At 45.4% G+C, this 20470-nt stretch overlaps 1 protein-coding gene across 2 annotated transcripts in view; it reads left to right on the top strand.

Moving 5' to 3' along the window:
* HERC2 (HECT and RLD domain containing E3 ubiquitin protein ligase 2) overlaps positions 1–20470 on the top strand; it is a 139585-nt gene that overhangs the window by 87455 nt on the left and 31660 nt on the right. For both annotated transcript variants that reach the window (XM_033100308.1, XM_033100307.1), the window contains exons 54-68: positions 77–182; positions 265–356; positions 3639–3814; positions 6674–6785; positions 8215–8296; positions 8399–8542; positions 9779–9869; positions 10140–10317; positions 10498–10579; positions 10654–10825; positions 11483–11627; positions 12710–12935; positions 16303–16474; positions 17263–17449; positions 17996–18136. In XM_033100308.1, coding sequence (XP_032956199.1) covers positions 77–182; positions 265–356; positions 3639–3814; positions 6674–6785; positions 8215–8296; positions 8399–8542; positions 9779–9869; positions 10140–10317; positions 10498–10579; positions 10654–10825; positions 11483–11627; positions 12710–12935; positions 16303–16474; positions 17263–17449; positions 17996–18136 — 2106 coding nt within the window. The remainder of the gene's footprint in view (positions 1–76; positions 183–264; positions 357–3638; positions 3815–6673; positions 6786–8214; positions 8297–8398; positions 8543–9778; positions 9870–10139; positions 10318–10497; positions 10580–10653; positions 10826–11482; positions 11628–12709; positions 12936–16302; positions 16475–17262; positions 17450–17995; positions 18137–20470) is intronic.

The raw sequence follows: 20470 nt of genomic DNA, 5'->3' as shown, positions 1-20470 counted from the left end.
TCTCCTGTAGATTTGCACTTTCGCGATCCTGTTTTAGTAGCTGAATTGTACTAACTTGTGAGTGTTTTTTTTAAAGCATTGGATTCGCTTGGAGATGTTCCCAGATGTTCTGGTTTATAGATTAAAAATGATAGTCGACCCTGCTGACAGCAGCTACATGCCGTCCCTGGTCGTGGTGTCAGGTAATGATTGTTCATTCAGAAGGGATCTTCTATCATGTAATAAAAACTCCTTTGTCTGATTCCTTGACCCCTCTTCTTCTAGGTGGAAATTCCCTAAATAACTTAATCGAGCTCAAGACAATCAATATTAACCCCACGGACACCACAGTGCCCCTTCTGAACGACTGCACAGAGGTAAGTAGAAGTGAATGCGTTCCCTTTTGATGGTTTGCAGATGACGGTGATGTGACCTTTTTGACCATTTCTGTATTAATATTTAACCCATTTCCCCCCTTAATTAATGATGTTTATTTTAAAATTTGACATGTACACAACTTGAATTTACTGCTTATCAGATCAGCTTGAAAGGGAAACAGCTTACATTCCCACTTAGGTCAGAAGCGTGGTAAATGCCCCTGTCAGAGGTCATTGCCAGGCACGTCAGGCCGCTCTTTGCATCTGGCACAGCAGTTTTCATTAAGTGTCTGTCAGTGTTCAACGGTGTTTTTGACCACTCATGTGCCACTGAAGTTGCATTTTGTCTGCACATTTGGCATGAGGTGCTGACCTTGTCGTGAGGTGCTGAGCATAGATTTGTTTCGATTGGTACGAAGGTAACTCTCACAATAAATCCAAGTTTATTATATTTTGAAAATTCTGCCAGAATCAGTGAAGGTTCTTTTAAGCAGTACCCCTATATCGTGGATCAATGAGACTCTCAACTCTTTCCACACAGATGTCAACACTATTTTAGTAAATATTTTAAATATAATACAAATTAAGACAGGTTTTTGTGCTACCTTTACTGTTGTCATATGAGGACACTTAACTTAATTGGTACAATGAGAGTGGGCAAAGCTATCAATTAATTGATCTTTTACTCATCTAATGCTTATTATAAGTGAGTTTACTTTTAAATTATTAAATGTAGTTCACCATTCATGATTTTTACTTATTTGTTTTGGTCTGCCCACATGAGGGTAAACAAGTTCAAGGCGCTCCCAGTGTATTACTTAGACGAGGCTGATTCACAGCATTAGGTTAACTTGTTCAAGGGGAAAGGTTGGTAACTTGTATCCAAAGTGTCTGGGGTATACCAGCTCCTTTCCTGAGGTCCCCAATTTGATGGTCCAGCCTTGTGTTCACCAAACGTTTTGTTTTATTTTCTTCCGATCTTCATAAATAGAATTGTGGGGCAGCATTCATTTATTTTTGAATTCATATGTTGTGATATACTGATTGATTAATTACTAATTAGTACCAGTGGTATAAATAAATGACTACACTGGCAAATTATTAAAATGAAAGATAATATTGAGGTTTTCTTTTTTTTGCCCCCACCCCCCCGGTTTTTTTAAGCCATTGTTTCTCAGTCTAGGTGTAGGACACAGCTCCCTGGCCCATGCTGGTATTATGAGCCTTGCGCTCCCCCCGGCTGAGGCAGTCAGTCGGTGGTCATTGGTCAGCAGCTCTTATCAGCTGCTGGCCACTCATGGCTGCCAGCCACTCATGATGGCTGCTGGCCAGCGTGGCCACCGGCTGCTCACGGTAGCCCACAGCAGCTCACACCAACCTCCAGCTGTTCACGGCAGTCCAGCTCCAGGGAGAGCCATTGTTCACAATCTTAGTTGTAGAGGGCGCAGCTCAAGGGCCCATGTGGGAATCAAACCAGCTGCCTTTGGTGTCAGGAGCACTGTGCTCCAACCGCCTGAGACACCAGGCCGGCCCAAGTTTTTCTGAAAAAGGATATTATTGAATTTTAGTGCATTTTATCATTAACTTATTGGTAACTGTTGTAACAGGTAACTGAATACAGTTGTTTAATGTCTTAATTATACTCCTGAATATTTTTGTATTTTAAGTAAACCATTAACTACAGAGTTAATTAAATCAGTAACTGAGATCTGAGATTTGTGTTCATAAAAGGTGTGTGAACTTGAATCCAATAGGTTTTCCATTCAAAACAATTTATTGTGTAGTCTTTGATGAGAACAAAACGGTGTATGTCACCTATACGAGAAATACGAAGCACTGAGGGTAATCAGAACTCACAAAGCACTCTTCATCCCTCCCCACGACTGAACAACTGGGGTGTTCCAGTCCTGTGACGTGACTGGACTCTCTTGAATTGCCTTTCCTGGGAGGATGGCTCATTACAGAAATGTTCTGCCTTAACAAGAACAGGAAGTACGCCGAGTCCCCCATGAACACAGCACCGGCTGCAGCAGCTCTCAACTGCTCTGTGGATCGCGTTTCAGTGTCTGTCTCCCGCCTTGTCTCCCTTCACCCCCAACCCTGATTTTTTTCCTCCTGAAGTGTTCAAAAACAGTCCTACACGTGACCTTATGTCAATAGCATGTACTCCAATATGCATCTCTTATAAGGACTGAAACATGTACCCTCAGTGCCATTAGCGTACCTAGCAAGTATTCCTTAATATTACACAACATCCAGTCCGTGTCGACGTCTCCCCATTTATCCCAGCCCTGCTCTTTTGTAATCGGTTTGTGTGCATCATGGTTCAGAAAACACCTGCACTTTGTACTTTGTGTGAGTCCTAATCTCTTGGTTTTTCTTGCTAAGGGAAGAAAGAAACTGGGTCTTTTTTTCCTATAGAATTTTTCATTTCAATATGTATTTTGCATCCCAGTGGTCTTGTTCAGCCTGTAACATCACAGGCAGACCTGGAGGTTGGAGCAGGTCCAGTTGCAGCTGGCACAGGTCATCGGGAGAGTGTGTGCTTCCTGCCACATGACTGTTCATGTAAAGCGGGTGGGACGCTGTGAAGTGCAGTGTGTGATGTGGGCACCGCAGGACAGAGCCCCAGCTTTCACAGACAACTGCACAGGTGGCGAGAAGCTGTCTTCTTGCCAGAAGCAGGAAGATGTTCATGAGATGGCCAGAAAATTTGATCACGGTGGGCATGTTAGATGATACAAGGAACTTCTGCCTTAGCTGTGGTGAGAGTGATGTGGATACTTTGTTAAGTGCCCTTATTTCAATGATACGTACTAAAGTTTTCAAACAACATGCTGCCTGGAACTTTCTTATGATAATCCATACGTGAACAAAATTGGCCATGTGTTGATAATTGTTCAAGTAGGTGATGGGTCACAGAGCTCTTTGTACTATTTTCTGTAATTTGTATATCTTCAGATATTTTTATTATGTTTTAACATTATGAAGGCTGACTGAACTATCAGACATTTAACTTCTTCCTTAATACATCTTGGTTCAAGAAACTTTCAGACAGAAAGGTTCGCAGTCATTCCATAATGCTCTCTAGTATTTCATTTCTCTAAGAAAACCGGTGAACCGGTGTCCTGTGCATCGTGAGCTCACAGACATGCCTGACTCGCAGAAAGGGCTCTTATGGCAGCACAGGGCTCAATCCTCGTCCCAGGCATCCTGCCCACACTTACGGCGCCTCGTGTGCTGGGGCCCACACAGCCTGCAGCTCACTGTTTTTGTGTCCAGTACCACAGGTTTGTTGAAATTGCAATAAAGCAGTGCCGGAGCTCAGGGATTGACTGTAAAATCCACGGTCTCGTGCTGCTGGGGCGTGTCCGTGCTGAGGAGGAGGACTTGGCTGCCGTTCCTTTCTTAGCTTCAGATAACGAGGAGGAGGAAGATGAGAAAGGCAGCAGTGGCAGGTGAGAGCCATGTGGTTTTGCTGGTGCTCCTTCCAAAATTCTGACTTCAGAAATAAATATGGAGTTAGACTGCATCTCATGATGAGAGTGGGTTTGGACCCACAGGAATGTTTTGTAAATTTTAGTTGCCTTTTCAAAAATTATAACTTGATTTAATTTTAGGGAAATGTTTACTGTTGAAACACACTGTATTTAGAAAAATATCATTTAAAAAGGGAAATTAAAATATTTAATTTTTCTACTTCAAATAGTTCGGTTAAGATTTTGGTATATATCCTTGTAGTTTTCTTTTTGCCCTGCCCCTAATTGTGTTTTCCTAGAAATTTTGATGTGGTGTGGCATATGTTTTAAGGCCTTCATTGCTGGGTATTATATTGCTTACTTTTAAATGTAAAGAATTTATTACGATTAAATATACATAACATAAAGTATACTTTTTAACCATTTTTTTTCTTTTCTTTTTTATTTATTTATTGGGGAAGGAGAACAGGATTTTATTGGGGAACAGTGTGTACTTCCAGGACTTTTTTCCAAGTCAAGTTGTTGTCCTTTCAATTTTAGTTGTGGAGAGTGCCGTTCACCTTCAAGTTGTTGTCCTTTCAGTCTTAGTTGTGGAGGGCGCAGCTCAGCTCCAGGTCCAGTTGCCGTTGCTAGTTGCAGGGGGCGCAGCCCACCATCCCTTGCGGGAGTTGAACCAGCAACCTTGTGGTTGAGAGGATGTGCTCCAACCAACTGAGCCATCTGGGAGGCAGCTCAGCTCAAGGTGCCGTGTTCAATCTTAGTTGCAGGGGACGCTGCCCACCATCCCTTGTGGGACTTGAGGAATTGAACTGGCAACCTTGTGGTTGAGAGCCCACTGGCCCATGTGGGAATCGAACCGGCAGCCTTCGGAGTTAGGAGCATGGAGCTTTAACTGCCTGAACCACCCGGCCTGGCCCCCCTTTTTAACCATTTTTAAGTGGCATTAAGTACACTCACATCACTGTCCTCAGATAAATTGTATTTTCCTATTAAGTTGCCAGAAGTGAAATGGCTACATGAAAAGCTGTGAAATCAGTTGCCTGTTAACACTGCATTGCTGGTGTAGCTGGGTCCCAGAGGTTTGCACAGGAGGTGGGTTCCAGCACCAGCTGAGCTCTGCTGCCCACTGCCCACTGCCCTGGTCACTTTCTGTGTGTGACGTAGCAGTCCACACTCTGTTAGACCATTCTCTTGGTCATGAAGGGCGGCAACTGTGGTGACAAATGAGGTCGTTCTCGGGTTCCAGGCAGGTGGATTTGTACTCTGTCCTGTTTTATTTTGGAAAATTGCATGGAAGTTGAAAAGAGAATAGTATGGATAACACTGCCTTACCCAGAATCTATGTTACACTATGTGATGTAGTTTAAACTGATGGTGTCTGCATACATCACATTAAGGAAAATGCCAGTTCACTTAAATAAATCATGGTTTTTCAGAGAAAGGATTATAGATCGGCATTTTCTTATTCAATCGTTACTAAAATGAATTGGTCAAAAATAATTAGTACATGTGCTACTTACTGTATGTGTGAAATAACCAAAAAAGTTTGAGCTTTATTCGTTGATGAAATTTTTGCATAATTGAATATAGTAACAAAAGAAATTCTGGCTATCTGAATGTAATGTGTTTTTTTCTATCAGACATAATTAATTAGCTAATACCTCCCCGGGGAGTGAGTGCCCAGGCAGTCTCCCACAGGGCAGGCCCAGCCAGGGTGTGCCTACACCGACTGCCCACTGGGGCCCTTCAGTGGTACCAGTCCTTACACGTCCTGGATATCACTCCTGATGTCCTCTACATATTTTAGGCTAAACATGTGTTACGAGGTATTTCAAGTAACCTAAGTGTGCATATGTTTGCTCTCCTGTGTCTGGTATGAGTTAAAAGAGCTTCCCTACATTTTTATCTCCAAACCGTAAAATTTTGATCCCTTAAAGTCAATATTCATTAGTATATAACATGTTTTAAAAAGTCTTACCTGTCTGGAACCTAGTCTCTGGAGACTTCGGTTATCCATCGTAACTTATAAAACAGAGGAAAGCACACAAAAGCCAAAAGCCTCAAACACTGAAGAAGTAGTCCATTAGCCCCTGGCATCATACTGTCAACCGAGAACGACTAACACTGTCAAGTTCAGCTCACCAAGTTCAAGAATGGGGATGCTTTGTTGATTACACTTGCCACCCACTAAGGGCAGGTCAGGAGGTGGATGAGCAAGGTGCCCGGTGCCAGCTGCCAGCCCCGGGGTACAAGCAGGCCTCCCGGGAGAGAAGGCGTGTGGGGATGTCCAGCCCAGCTGACCAGTGTGCTGGGCAGACGGTGTAAAGGAAGAAAGTCACATTTTGCTTTGGGACGTGTGTCTGTGTTAGAGTGCTTCAGAGATCGTACTTTATTATTCCTTTTGGGGGAAAAATGACCAAATACGTGTCTAGGTTTAGGGGCACCACCCCAATGCCAGTCCCAGTGGTGACTCTAGGCCATTTAGCCAATGTTTTCTCCAGTTACGTCTGTCGTAGCTGTGTGTCGGGGTGAGGGGCGGGAGCTGCTCTGAGTTGGTAAAACGGCTGTTATGTTCAACTTGGCATATGGGGAGAAACGACTGCGTGGTGTGTCACAAACGGTCTCCACAAAAATGAAAGACATTGAAAAATAGCATGCTGCATTAAAGTCGTGACCCTCTGGCGCACTACTCCTGTGTGTACTTGAGGTTTGACTGTATTAAAACAGAACTTGAAGAGTTTCTGATAGTAACCAGCAAACTGTGTGTGAGGTGCTTTCCTTTCACCTCTGAAACGTTTGTGCTGATGACTTGTGTTTCTCTTCATTTCTCTTGGTTAGCCTTATTAGAAAGAAGGCTGCGGGGCTGGAGTCGGCGGCCAGCATAAGAACCAAAGTGTTCGTATGGGGACTGAATGACAAGGACCAGCTGGGCGGGCTGAAAGGCTCTAAGGTACGCCCCCGCCTGAAGTCCCCGTGCCACCTGTCACCACGTGCCTGAGGAGGACCTTTGCTGGTGCTGTTGGCTGAGAGGGACCCAGCAACAGCCAGGCCTCTTTGGAAGTTTTTACAATGGTTTTACCTGCTATGTGTTGTCTTTTAATCAAATTGGCTTTGCTAAAGTACTTCTTGACATGAACCCACAGACATTATCAAATTTAGTTTCCGGAAAGCCTCTGTTTTGGAAAAAGAGTACATTGTAGGTGTACTTGCATTATTGCTGTTTTATAAACTAGAAAATACGCTTTTAAAAAGATTGACAAGCACAGAGATGACAATTACAGACTAATTATATTTATCTTGCCTTCACTACAATAAACATTTTTGCCTACCATGAAAAAATAACGTGTAAGAAACGCCGCAGAGGTACAGAGATGCACGAGACATGATGTAAAGAGGAGACAGGACAGAGGATGCCTCTGAATGAGGGCTGAGTTCCGTGTCTGTGTCTCCTACCTGACGAGCCACAGAACAGAGTCCTCCAGGGTTTAGTGTCTGGAAGCAGCTTCTTTTCAGATGAGCGTCTGCTCCCTTTGGGTCTTGTGGGAGACCTCACCATGGTAGGCCCCTTGTTACCTGCTTTGCTGAGAAGCTAAGAAGGAAAGTGAGAAGGTTTATGTTAAGTCTCTCCGTTCAAGCACAACACGTTTTTGTCTTAATTTGAACAGCCTTGAACCCCACTTGGAGGTGGGCGGGGGGCAGCGAACTGGGAGTCGGTGGTGATTGTGGAGGGCTGACTAGGGGGGCCGAGGCACGTGGCCCCGTGGAGTTTGCATGTAGAGGGTGGCTGGGCACCCTGTGCTGTGATGGAGCCCTTTCTTCCCCCGTAGTGGTGACTGTTTGATAATTTCTGTCACGTGGGAATTGTAAAGGTTTCTTAGGGGCTTTAAGCATTTTGGATGAAATCACGTGCGTCCACAATGGGAAATTTAAGTGCATAGTTTCTTCGGGGCGTCAGACTCAGTGAGAACGAGCAGGCCCTGAGCTGAGATAAGATGTAACGTCCCAGATGTTTGTGCTCATCCTCACATTACGTGTAGCTCACCTTTCACCTCTTACTGTGGAGACAATGTGCCCACATAGGCAGAGCAGGGACCTGAGCCCTGGTGTCCCCGTGCCACCTTCAGCAGTCACCAGCAGATGGTCATGTTTTTTGCCTTTATTTTTTACACAGCCCCACCCGTTTATTTTAAAGTAAATCTCAGTATATCTTTCATTGTTAAAATACTTTCTTGTGTATCCCTAGGAGAAAATCACTGCTTTGGTTAACATAATCACACAAATTAATAATTCCTTGAATCATCTAATAAGGTTACTTGTAATTTGAAAAGTGGAAATAAAACTATCTTTTTCCTTCTTTTGCTTAAAACATCCTGTTCTAGATAAAGGTTCCTTCGTTCTCTGAAACACTGTCTACTCTGAATGCAGTACAGGTGGCTGGTGGTTCCAAAAGTTTGTTTGCAGGTATGATTATTCTAATATTAAAAATTTTAAATTATGCTTAGCACTAAAAACGCATTTGTTGTGTTGTGACACGTGAGCCCTGCTCACTCTCTTTCCTTGCAGTGACCGTGGAAGGGAAGGTGTACGCCTGTGGGGAAGCCACAAACGGCCGGCTCGGGCTGGGCATGGCCAGTGGGACGGTGCCCATCCCTCGGCAGATCACGGCGCTCAGCAGCTACGTGGTCAAAAAGGTGGCCGTCCACTCAGGTACCAGTGGCGTCTGTGTGCTCCGAGCAGCTAGGGCCCTAAATGTTCCACTCAGGTACCAGTGGGGTTGGCACACTCCACGAGCAGCTAGAGCCCTAAATGTTTTCTGAGGTGTCCTGTGTTCTTTTTCAAGTCCTACTTAGTTATCAGGAATGAAACTGGATAACATCGACCTCCAGGTGGTCATTGTTGCTCCACGAGGCTTTTTGGGGATCAGCGGTTGTTGGTATTCCCGACTGTGGGGCGTCCCTCCAAGGAGGGTTCCCAGTCTGGGAGCCATGGCCCCAGGTGCCCATTGTCTCGTAATCATCATGCTCTGTGCTGGAAGATGTTATCTTTCTGGGAAAGAACCTGTACCTTTCTCTAGGTTTCCAAAGTGTCTGTGAACCCCAGTGATAAGGAAGACCCATTAATCAAGTTTACCGACTCTGAGTGTCACTTTGAAAAACTGCTAGACCTCAGGGGACTGGGACTGAGTGAGGCGCAGATCTCAGCTTGTGCCGTCCGGACAGGCTGAGATTTGGCACCATGTGATGGTGGCTTGAGCGGGGTGGACATTTACTTTTCTCCTCTGGAGAAATCTGGAGGGGTTCCAGTGCCAGTATGGCAGCTCTGTGTCCACCCCCGTTGGCACATGGCACTGCAGCTCTAGGCAACACAAGATGTGCGTTCCTCCAGCCACTCAGCCCCTCTAGAGCCCTTTCCCTGAAGCGTCTCTGTGTCCATCTTCTCTGGGCATAGGTGACAAACGAAACGCCAGTGAAGGCGGTCGTCTTCAGTTCTGAGGCGGGTGGGTGGCCAGGAGGGTGGCCTGTGCCGGGAGAGACAGGAGCTGGTATGATGGGAAGACTGCGAATGATGGCACTTGGGCTCAAATCATCCCCCTGCTGGGGTTCTCAGAGGCTTGGCTGCCATGGTGTTCGATAATGTGCCTCATTGCTAGGACACTTGTTTTCACTTTCCATCTGACTTTGATCTTTTAGGTATTTAACAGGAACGCCACAATAAACGGCATTATTTTACCTTTTCTTTGCAAGTAAAATTCTATGATTTAAACTTTGTCATTTAATAACAGTTAGCTTATTTTATGTAGTTGTCACCCTGAAAAGTTGACTCTATTTGTTCATTTATCCACACATACTCATTGAACACATGCTGCGTGCCAGGCAGTTGGAGGTTGTGCTGTGAGCTTTCTGTCAACTGACTCTGGCCCCCACTTGTGTGTGAATGTTGCAGGCGGCCGGCACGCCACGGCGCTGACTGTGGATGGCAAGGTGTTTTCCTGGGGTGAAGGTGACGATGGCAAGCTCGGCCACTTCAGCAGAATGTAAGAACCGTTCCCGTATTACTTCCTAATAAGAAACTGCTACTGATAATAATGGTTATTCTGCAGAAAATACATAGGAGAGGTGATTTACGAAAACGGAACCTAAAAGTATAGTTATAAAAACTACCTGTGAGTGTCATGCGCCCCATGTGTTGTTTTAAGTTTGGTTGTTAAGTCAATCTGCAGCTGTGTGTCAGTGGAGACATCCTTTTGTGCCTGCTTTGAAAAGGCTGTGCTGATCACAGGGAATGCGATTTCTTCTGGCTGTAGGAACTGTGACAAACCCCGGCTGATCGAGGCTCTGAAAACCAAGCGGATCCGGGACATCGCCTGTGGGAGCTCGCACAGTGCAGCTCTTACATCCAGCGGGGAGCTCTACACCTGGGGCCTGGGAGAGTACGGCCGTCTGGGCCACGGGGACAACACCACACAGCTGAAGCCTAAAATGGTGATTATGGACATTTTCATTGCTTACAGAGCTTACCAGGTGCTGGTTTCACGAGAAGATAGGCTTCGCGCCTAGGAAAGTTCTTAGGACAAGTGCATTATTGGCTTCCAGTCTGCACAAAATCCCCCTGTTTCCCTACGTGCTTTGCTTGATTCTGTTTTTCAATTTGTGCTCGAGTAGGTGAAAGTGCTGGTCGGTCACCGAGTGATCCAGGTTGCGTGTGGGAGTAGAGACGCCCAGACCCTGGCTCTGACCGACGAAGGTGAGTTCCCATCTGGGCACTTCTGAGGGCGCGTGGTGAGACGCTGGCCTGAGGCATCTTGTTCTTAAACCTAGGTTTGGTATTTTCCTGGGGTGACGGTGACTTTGGGAAATTGGGCCGGGGAGGAAGTGAAGGCTGCAACGTTCCCCAGAACATCGAGAGGCTCAACGGCCAGGGCGTGTGCCAGATCGAGTGTGGTGCTCAGTTCTCCTTGGCGCTCACCAAGTCAGGCGTGGTGTGGACGTGGTAGGTGAACTTGTGTGTGCGGCGGCCTCGCAGGGGTGGTTCTCACTATCCGGGCATCTCTGTCCTCGTGTCTGTTTTGAATTGGGTTGGTGACAGTAGAAGAAGAATCTTCCCTATAGCTGGGTGGTTTGGAAAAGAACACTGGAGACATTGTAGCCCCCCTGTCCCTCCTGTGTGGGTGAGGTTTGCGTGGAGATTTCTCCTGCTTTCTAACTTTGCCAGAAGCCTGTTGATCAGATGGGCGGGAAACAGATTTCTGGTTTCTTTCATCTCGAAAGTGCGCGTGTGTTTATTGTGGAAGTTTATTTTGTTAAATCAAAGAAGGCACCCAGCTGGCTTTGGGCCTTTGCTGAGTATCATGACCCAGAGGCATCTGGAGAAAAATTGCACCAGAGAGGACTTTTAAGAGGCATTTGAGGTGGTTCATCATGTTTCCAATCTCTTTATATGAAAACCTACCTCAGTAACTTAGATAGTGGGAAACACACATTAGGGGTCTTGCTAGCAGAGTGAGTGGTGTCCGGCCTTATCACGTAGCCCCAGAGCGGGGCACTGTGACGTCGCCGAGCTGGCTCTAGGGCCGTTGGCAGCGAGTGTTTCACTGTGGAACGCTCCCGGACTGGCACCGTACACTGACGCGTGTGTGGCTCCTCACAGGGGGAAGGGCGATTACTTCCGGCTGGGCCACGGCTCCGACGTGCATGTGAGGAAGCCTCAGGTGGTGGAAGGACTGAGAGGGAAGAAGATCGTACACGTGGCCGTCGGGGCCCTGCACTGCCTGGCAGTCACGGACGCAGGGCAGGTGAGCCGAGAGCGTGCCCCATCCTCGTCGTCCAGTGTCACTCGTGCTGAGATGAGATAGTCTTGGTCCGTGAAGAGCTGGGGGAGGGGGCATGTCTACTGTGTTCCTGTGAGTGCCTGCCCCCTGCCCAGTCATCAGCGTGGGGCAGGCACATGTCGTGGGGGCTGGAGTTCTGACCCGAGAGCCCGTGTGCGCTCCTCCAGCTAAGGTAGGAGCCGTGTTTTGCTTCAGAAACTGACAGCTCATGGGAAGATCTTAGAAACAAACTTACCCTTGTTGGTATTCCTCCTCCTCCCACTTTGAGAGGCCATACCATGACAGGCCCACGGACATTGTACCGTAGTTTTAAAAATTCATTGATGACAATAGCTTAGCACACTGCTTTTTAATCAAAATGAAGTAAAAGTGAATTATGCCTTCTAACTCTTTAAAGCCAAGAAGTGAATTGCAGCAGTCCCCCCTTAGCAGTGGGGGACACGTTCCAAGACCCCCAGTGGATGCCTTAAACTGTGGATAGTACCAAACCTTATCTATAGCAGGTCCTCAAATAATGTCATTTTGTTAAACGTCATTATGATATAACTTTGATGAGGAAAAAAAGATCGATTCCTGGCCGGGGCCACTGTCTGAGTGGAGTGTGCACATTCTCCCCACGTCTGCATGTGTTTCCTCTCACGTCCCAAAGACATGCCCGTGAGGTGAACTGGTGTGTCTGGATTGTTCCAGTCTTAGTGGGTGTGCGTGGCTGTGTGATGGAAGGGTGTCCTGTCCGGGGTGGGTGCTGCCTGTCTCCTGAGCTGCTGTGATGGGCTCCGGGCCACATTTGGCTAGGGTAACTGAAACTGTGGATAAGGGGGGACTCCTGCACTTGAAAAATGAGCATATTGTTTATTGTAAAATAAAGGAAAAAATAAGTTACTGTACTTAGTTGAGAGGACAACCTCCCGCCTTCCTCTAACAAAACAGTAGGTGAACTCATTGGATTGATATTGCGTAAATACAGTCATTGGCAACAATTGTGAAGTAAATTTAAAGAAAATGTTCTGAAATGTTGAAATACGGTGTTTTGTTTCCCTTAACAGGTATATGCTTGGGGTGACAATGACCATGGCCAACAGGGCAATGGCACGACCACAGTTAATAGAAAGCCCACACTTGTGCAAGGCTTAGAAGGCCAGAAGATCACGCGGGTGGCTTGCGGGTCTTCGCACAGTGTGGCATGGACGACGGTCGATATGGCGACGCCCTCCGTCCACGAACCTGTCCTCTTCCAGACTGCAAGAGACTCGTTAGGTGCTTCCTACTTGGGTAAGGTGGTGTGCTTGTGAGCTCCTTCTGCGGGTACAGCCGCGCCGTGGACTTGAGTAGCACCACCATGTTGACGCCAGCTATGGGCAGCCATGCTGTGCCAGCGTTGTCTCATCCCCTTCCCAGCCCTCCTGCCTCCCACACCACTGATTACTTTCTGTCCCTGCGGGTCCACTTTTCTTTTTCTTTTTAATCTCACTTTTTTCACTTAGCCTGATTACTTTGTGTAGAATTGATATGATTTCAGTAGATTTCACCAGTGAAACCATCTGGGCCTAGAGTTTTCTTTGTAGGGTTTCTTTCTGTTTTTTTAACCAAAAACTTAATTTCTTTAATAAATACAGGGTTACCTATTTCTTTTTAAATAAGATTTATACCTTTGCTGGAAGTTGTCTGTTTCATTTAAATTGTTGAATTTATTGGCATAAAGTTGGTCTTAATATTTGCTTCTTTTTTTTTTTTTTTGATATTTGTAGAATCTGTAGTGATGTCATCTCATTTTTTATATTGGTAATTGTATCTTCTTTTTCCAGTTTGTCTACAGGTTTATCAATTTTAGTAATTTTTTTCAAAGAACAAGTTTATGGTGTTCTTGATTTTTCTCTACTGTTTTTCTGTTTTCCACTTCACTGATCTCTACTCTAATCTTTATTAAGTCTTCATTTAGTTCAATATGTTCTTTCCTAGTTTCTTATATTACAAGCTTAGGTCATTGATTTAGGATCTTCCTACTTTTCTAATAAATATTTACTTTTCCCTCCTTAACTAACTGATTCTGCTATCATGACAGTTACCTTCTTTTTGAAATTCTTTCCTTTAAAATCTAATTTGTCTTACAGTATACTCATTCCAGCTTTCTTTTGATCCGTACTTTATAGTACATAAGCCATGTTATTCCACATGGCTTATTCCACCATGATGGACTGTGTTACATCTTTTTCATACCTTTACTTTAAATTTATTTGTGTCTTTCTATTAAAAGAAGCTTTCTTGTAGGCAACATATAGTTGGAATTTGCTTTTTAAAATTTGCTCTGACAATCTCTAATTGGAGTGTTTATTCCACTTACATTTAATATGATTATTGGTCTATTTGTTTCAAATCTATCATCTTGCTATTTTTTGTGAGTCCTATCTGTTCATTGTTGTCTTTTTCTGCCTTCCTTTGAATCATTTTTTATGATTTTATTTTTTTCTCCTTCAGTTTCTATGAGCTCTAACTTACTGTGTTACTTTAGTGCTTGCTTTAAGGTGTGTATTATACACCTTTAACTTACAGTCTTCCCTTCAGGTGACATTACGTACTTCACATGTAGTATATGAATCACACAACAGTATATTTTTGTTTCTTCCTTTCTAGCTTTCGTGCTATTGTTATCACACATTTCTGTGTATGCTGTAAATTTCATAGTATTTTTATTAATTTTCTTCAAACATTAGGTTATCTATTAAAATGATTTAAGTAATAAGGAAAGACTGTCTCTTTATTCACTTCTGTGAATACATTCCCTGTGCTCCCCCCTCCTTTGCAGGTCCATGTTTCTGTCAGGCATCATTTTCTTCTGCTCGGAGGCCTTCCTTTATTATGTCCTGTCATGTGCCAGGGATACTTCCTCTCAGCGTTTTACGTCTTACTGGTTGTTATTTTGCAATATATTTTAGCTAGGTGTGGAATTCTAGGTTGACAGTTTTTTCTTTCCATGCTTTTAAAGATGTCCCACTGTCTAGTAGCTTGCATTGTTTCGTTGAGGATTTGCTGTCGTTCTTATCTCTGTTTTTCTGTACATAAGGTGTCTTTTTTCTCAGACTGCTTTTAAGATTTTTTCTTTGTCTCCCAGGGTTTGAGCAATTTGATTATAGGATGCCTTCATGGTTCTGGTGCTTGTGGTTCATTGTGCTTCTTGGATGTTTGGGTTTATAATTTTCATCAAATTTTGAGATTTTTCGGTCACTGTTTCTTCACAAAAATTTTTTCTCTGTAGCTTCCTGTCTCCTTTCTATTAGAAACTGTAGTTTCACGTACCTTAGGTCTTTTGAAGTTGCCCCACAGATTATTGATGCTGTCTTCATTTTTCACATTCTTTTCTGTGTTTCATTTTGGGTAGTTTCTGTTGCTATGTCTTCAGATTCAGTAGTCTTTTGTTAATTTTCTAATGTGTTGTCAATGTCACCAATTATTTTAATCTCAGATATCGTACTTTACTCTTTAGAAATTTGATTTGGGCATTTTTATATCTTCTATGTCTCTAGTTCTTGTTTTGGACATATGGAATACAGATATTATTAATGTAATGAGTGTTTTAAGTTCCTTGTCTGCTGATACCTGTGTGACTTCTGGGTTGTTCAGATTGGTTTTTCTACTTACTTCTGAATTAGGCAGTGTTTTCCTGCCTTTCTGCTTACATGGTAACTTTTGGTTGGGAGCCATCCCTTGTGACTTTTGCTCTGGATGTTCTGGAGATTTGTGTATGTCTATAAATCTTCTTGAGCTTACGTACAGCTAAGTTACTCTGAAAAAGTTTCGATCCATTTGGGTCTTGATTTTGGATTTGTTAAGAGGGTCCTGACCCAATGTTAGTCTGGGGCTAATTGTTCCCCACCACTGAGGCAAGACCCTCCTGTGTACTCTCCTTAGTGCCCTGTAAGTTGCAAGGTGTTCCCCTCTGTGTGCTAGGCCTCTTGTCCTTTCACATAGTGCTGTCTGTGGCTTTGGGCAGTTCCACCTCACACAGGCACTCACCAGTGTCTGCCGCACCCTCTGCTGGGTGGGCAAGGGCACGGCACCTCGCCAGGACACTCTTGGGCATCTCTCTCCTTTGTGGTCCTGTCCTGGGAACTCTGGCCACATGGGCCTCCCTCACATGAGCCCTGACACCTGTATTCACGGAGACCATTGGCTCCACACGGGCCCCTCCCTCTGCTGAGACCAGGAACTCTCAGGGCGGTGAGCTGGAACATGACCAATAAGACTGTTTATTGGAGGATATCTTGTCTTCTCTCCATTGTTTTAGATTTTTTTTGTTGTTGTTGTCTTGCTTTCAAAGGTAAGTAAATATAGGTAGTTATTGCAGCATGTTTGCAGCTAACATATGTATACCATAAATTATTGTAAATGCCTTTTGCAAAAGTAGCTGTATCTTTTTGCAGTTACAGTGAACCTTTGCTGAAAATAGCATCTTTATGGAAGTATAGATAAGATAAAATAAGTGAGATCTTTTTACTCTGAAAGACCATTAATGAACATAATCTGTGAAACAGCAAAACGCAGATTGCAGTGTGTTTTGGAACTAAATTGGAAGGTCAAATTATCAAAATAGAACAAACTGTGATCTTAAGAATTGAACCCAAATTTCCTTTTTCTTTTTTAGGTGTACCTTCAGATGCTGACTCATCTGCTGCCAGTAATAAAATCAGTAGTGCAGGGAGTGCCAAGCCAAACCGCCCTTCTCTTGCCAAGATCCTCCTGTCACTGGATGGAAACCTGGCCAAACAGCAGGCCTTGTCCCATGTCCTCACAGCACTGCAGATCATGTACGCCAGGTAGGCCGCTTCGCCAGCTCCTGGACGCTCAGGGTTTGTGTATTCCTGGGCTCATGAAATTGTCTCAGGAAGGTGCTGTGACTGTCTTTCGATACTGAGTTTTAGGCCCCATACCTTTGATAGTGGATGATGATACGTACCTGTGTGCTTACCTTAATGAGGCTGAAACATGACTCAGAAGACCAAGTTAAGGAACATTTGTTATTCTTCATGGCCAATAAACTCTGGGCACGAATCTGTGGGGGATGAGAAGAGGAATTAGTTGATGCTAGTACTCAGCGACGTTAAGACCACCTGTCATCCCCTGCACTCAGATACTTGAAAAGGCAGACTTTCGGTGGCTGAATCTTTCCCAGGATTTTGCTGCAGTTTTCTCAGAGCTGAAGTGAGTTCCCAGTTCTCAGTGGGTCGTGCTGTGGACCTGATGAGTAGAAATCAGTAGTGACACAGGAACATCAGTCTCAGACCAAAGGTGATTCAGTTGTCGAGAGGACATTTGGGCGCTCGTGGTGTGTGGCTTTCAGCCAACAGAGTTATCATCAGGCTCCAACAAGAACCCAGGAGGGTTTCTGTGTTTGGCAGTTTTTCTCCTGTCATCACTGTGCTCATTCAGATAAATAACATCTGCGTTTACCATGAATTCAATGCAGTAATGTTCAGTGTTTTCCAAAGCACTTTCATGTGTGTCCTATAAGATGAGGGAGCCCTTGGTAAGCTTGTCCCGCCTCCTGGCTGCTGGCCTGCTGCGGTGACGGGCAGTTCAGCTCAGGCGCGCTCTCTCCTGCCAGGGACGCCGTTGTTGAGGCCCTGATGCCGGCCAGCATGATCGCCCCGGTGGAGTGCAGCTCCCTGTCCTCAGCAGCCCCTGCTGACGCCTCCGCCGTGGCCAGTCCCGTGAGTGGGGAGGAGTGTATGCTGGCCGCCGATCCTGAAGACAGACTGAGTCCAAGTCCATGGCAAGAGAAGAGAGGCGAGGTAAAGTGAATGACAGAGTGGCATCGGGTCAGGAAGCTTCCGGAAAGTGTGGGTCACGCCTTCGCTCAGCTCAGGGCTCTTTCTCTGCCCACTGCTATGATTTGGGGCTGGAATTAGAAAATACTCCATTTTAAAAGGAGACATTTTAGCAATTAAATGGAAATAGACTTCCTTACAAAGTTGGTAAATGCAAGTCCATAGTCCTTTGTTCACAATTCTGAAACCTTAAAGCTCCGAAAGCCAAAAGGTTTTATAACTCATTTTGGGGAAAAACCCAGCTTAATGAGGCGTGAGCTCATTTTAGTGTTTTTCTTTGTGTGAGCTGTTGTGGATATTAATATTTTCCTGGGACTATGAATGTGTGTGACTTTGCAGGGTTGCCACAGACGCCACTGGAGGTGGCAGCGGCGGTAAGCAGTTCATTACTACTGTAGAATCTGGAACATTCCAGATGGCCCATGGGGTTTTGGGTGAGGCTTTTTGGAGTGATGTGGGAAGCGTGGCACGTTGCTGAGTTTTTCCTCTTCCTGTGTACTTTTAAACTAGATTGTCTCCTCCGAGGATGCTGTGAGCCCCTCTGCAGTGACCCCATCTGCTTCCTCCGCCTCTTCTCGGCCATTTATTCCGGTGACAGATGACCCCGGAGCTGCCAGCATCATTGCGGAAACCATGACCAAAACCAAAGAGGTCAAGGGGCTTTCTTCTTTCACGTTTTGTTTTGAAATCGTCTTCAATGCACACAGAGGTTGCAGAAGCAGCCTGTAGACCCTGGACCTGGTGGGGTCTCCTGCTCGGTCCGTGTAGGTCCAGCATGTGGGGCCCCGTGGGTGAGGAGTGGCAGGCGCAGTCCCCGCACCCCGTGCCCAGGCCCATACCCGAGTACAGACAGGAGCACTGGTCCGGGATGGCTTTTCACTCAGGCTTCGCGCATCATCCCAGTGGTGCCCTTTCCAGGGCCAGGGCCCAGTCCAGAGTGTGTTGTCTCTTTCATCTTCACGACGGATGGTTTTTCTGCGCATCCCTTTGGGCCGTGTGCGTTGTTGATTTGCTGCATTGGGCGATGCTCTTCTTAGCACTTGCGTAGCAGTGTCTGCCAGGCTTCTCCACTGGAGGGTAATGAAAGTGTGCTAAGGATTCATTCTGCGGCCATGTGAATACCTCGTTCCTCATTCTGTTTTCACCCGTCAATTCTAGTATCTGTTGATTCTAGCTGAATGCATTGTTACTTGGTAGTTGTCACATGGCGAGCTTTGGAATTTCATCATTCCTTTTGGAATATGATTATTGCTGTTCTCCTGTAAGGAAAAATGTTCCCTTCTCACCTTGTCTGCCTGCCTGCCTGCCTGCCCATCTGCCTGTCTGTCCATCTGCCTGTCTGCCTGTTTTTTCATTGCCTGTCTGTCTGCCTGCCTGCCTGTCTGTCCACCTGCCTGCCTGTCTTTCTGTCTGTCTGTTCGTCTGTCTATCTTGGTATGGCTTCATGGAATCCTGATTTACTCAAATAGTGGCAAACATTACTGTCATCATTTGACACCCAGATTATCCCAGACTTGGCCATTGGGAGCCCTTCTTGGTTGGTTCCTTTGTCCCTCTGATGTGTCCCGATGATTCTTTGGGCACTTCCTCGCTTTTGGCACAGTAGTGTTTCCCAAAGTCATCCTGCAGCTGTCCTGTCCCTGGCCTGGACTCAGCCATCGTCCAGGGAGCCCTGGTTCCTTTCAGTGGACCAAGGACTTGGAACCAAGATCTGGGTGCTTGATGAGCTGGTTGCTACTGCACGTCCTTGGTTTACGCCCTCTGCAATCACGGGATCGCGCGTGAGCGTTTACTTCTCCTCCAGCCTCTTCTCTACATACTCAAAGCCACGAGCCCTTCCGACCAGTGCTTTGAGTGCCAGTAGCACCACAGAGCTTGTCCTGGCTCCCTCCCTCTCTGTGTCTGAGGCATCCTTTTGCATGTCCCTGGGTTGGCCTACTGTTGTGTTGAGGATTTGCACCTGTATTCGTAGCAGTGCTCACCTGTACTTGCCCTGTGATGTCTTTACCTGCTTTGGGTGCCACTAACACTGTCCTCATACAATGAGCTGAGCGGTGTTCCCTATTCCATTTTTTTAGAAGAGTTTGTGAAGGGTTGGTGTTAATTCTGTAAGTATTTGGTAGAATTACATCTGTTTTTCTAACTTGCTCCCATCAATCTTTGATTATTTTTTTGCTTTCTGCCACAACACAAAATTCTAGGCTCAGTAAGATGTTTCATGTGCCACCCAGAAATCAGAGATTTCTCCATGAAGTCTTGGTTCTTTTTAGTGGGGAACAGTTTCTAGAAGCCAAGCTCTGCAGAGGATTCATTCTAATCTTCTCTCTTTTTATATTTGTAACTCTCTTCTCTGAGAGTGAGAAACCTGGCTCATGCTACTGACAGTGGATTTACTTTCCCTTGGGTGCCAGTGTTCCCTCTGGCTGCCACCTCCATCCCCCACCCCACACACGGGCACCCTCCTTCCCCCACTCAGCTTCTGGCGCTCAAAACCAGGCTGCCCTCCGCAGGGATATGCTCTGACCCTGCTTGACCTGTGACCTTTCCCTAGGTTGTCCCAAAGCAGGGACACTTTCCACTTGGATTGGCTCTGTCACCACAGTCACCCCCACACATGGACGCCCTCCCCGCCCACTCAGATGCTCCCACCACCAGATGGTCTCCCCTGCTCACACCTTGTCACTATACCCCTTTGGGGACAGACACGCATTATTTTTAATTATGTTTGGAACTCTTGATTTTTAATTCTGTCACTGCTGGTAAAAACATCCTATGGAAATTTTTGGTAACCATCTGTGACAATAAGAAAATCACTACACGTATTTATAAATTAGGTGTCTGGACTCATCGTTTGCTATTTGGATGAGGGATTAATGCATAAATTATTCCAAATTATTATTATTACACCTATGCTATGAACTTGGTCACAGTATAAATTGTCATTTATTTATAGTTTAGGCATTGCTTTTGATAGGTGCTGTTGTT

The sequence above is a fragment of the Rhinolophus ferrumequinum genome, chromosome 28 (genome assembly GCF_004115265.2).
Source record: "Rhinolophus ferrumequinum isolate MPI-CBG mRhiFer1 chromosome 28, mRhiFer1_v1.p, whole genome shotgun sequence".
In the NCBI taxonomy this organism is placed as follows: Eukaryota; Metazoa; Chordata; class Mammalia; order Chiroptera; family Rhinolophidae; genus Rhinolophus; species Rhinolophus ferrumequinum.
Note: the sequence above shows the minus strand (reverse complement) of the source record. Positions and strands in the feature narration are given on the sequence as shown.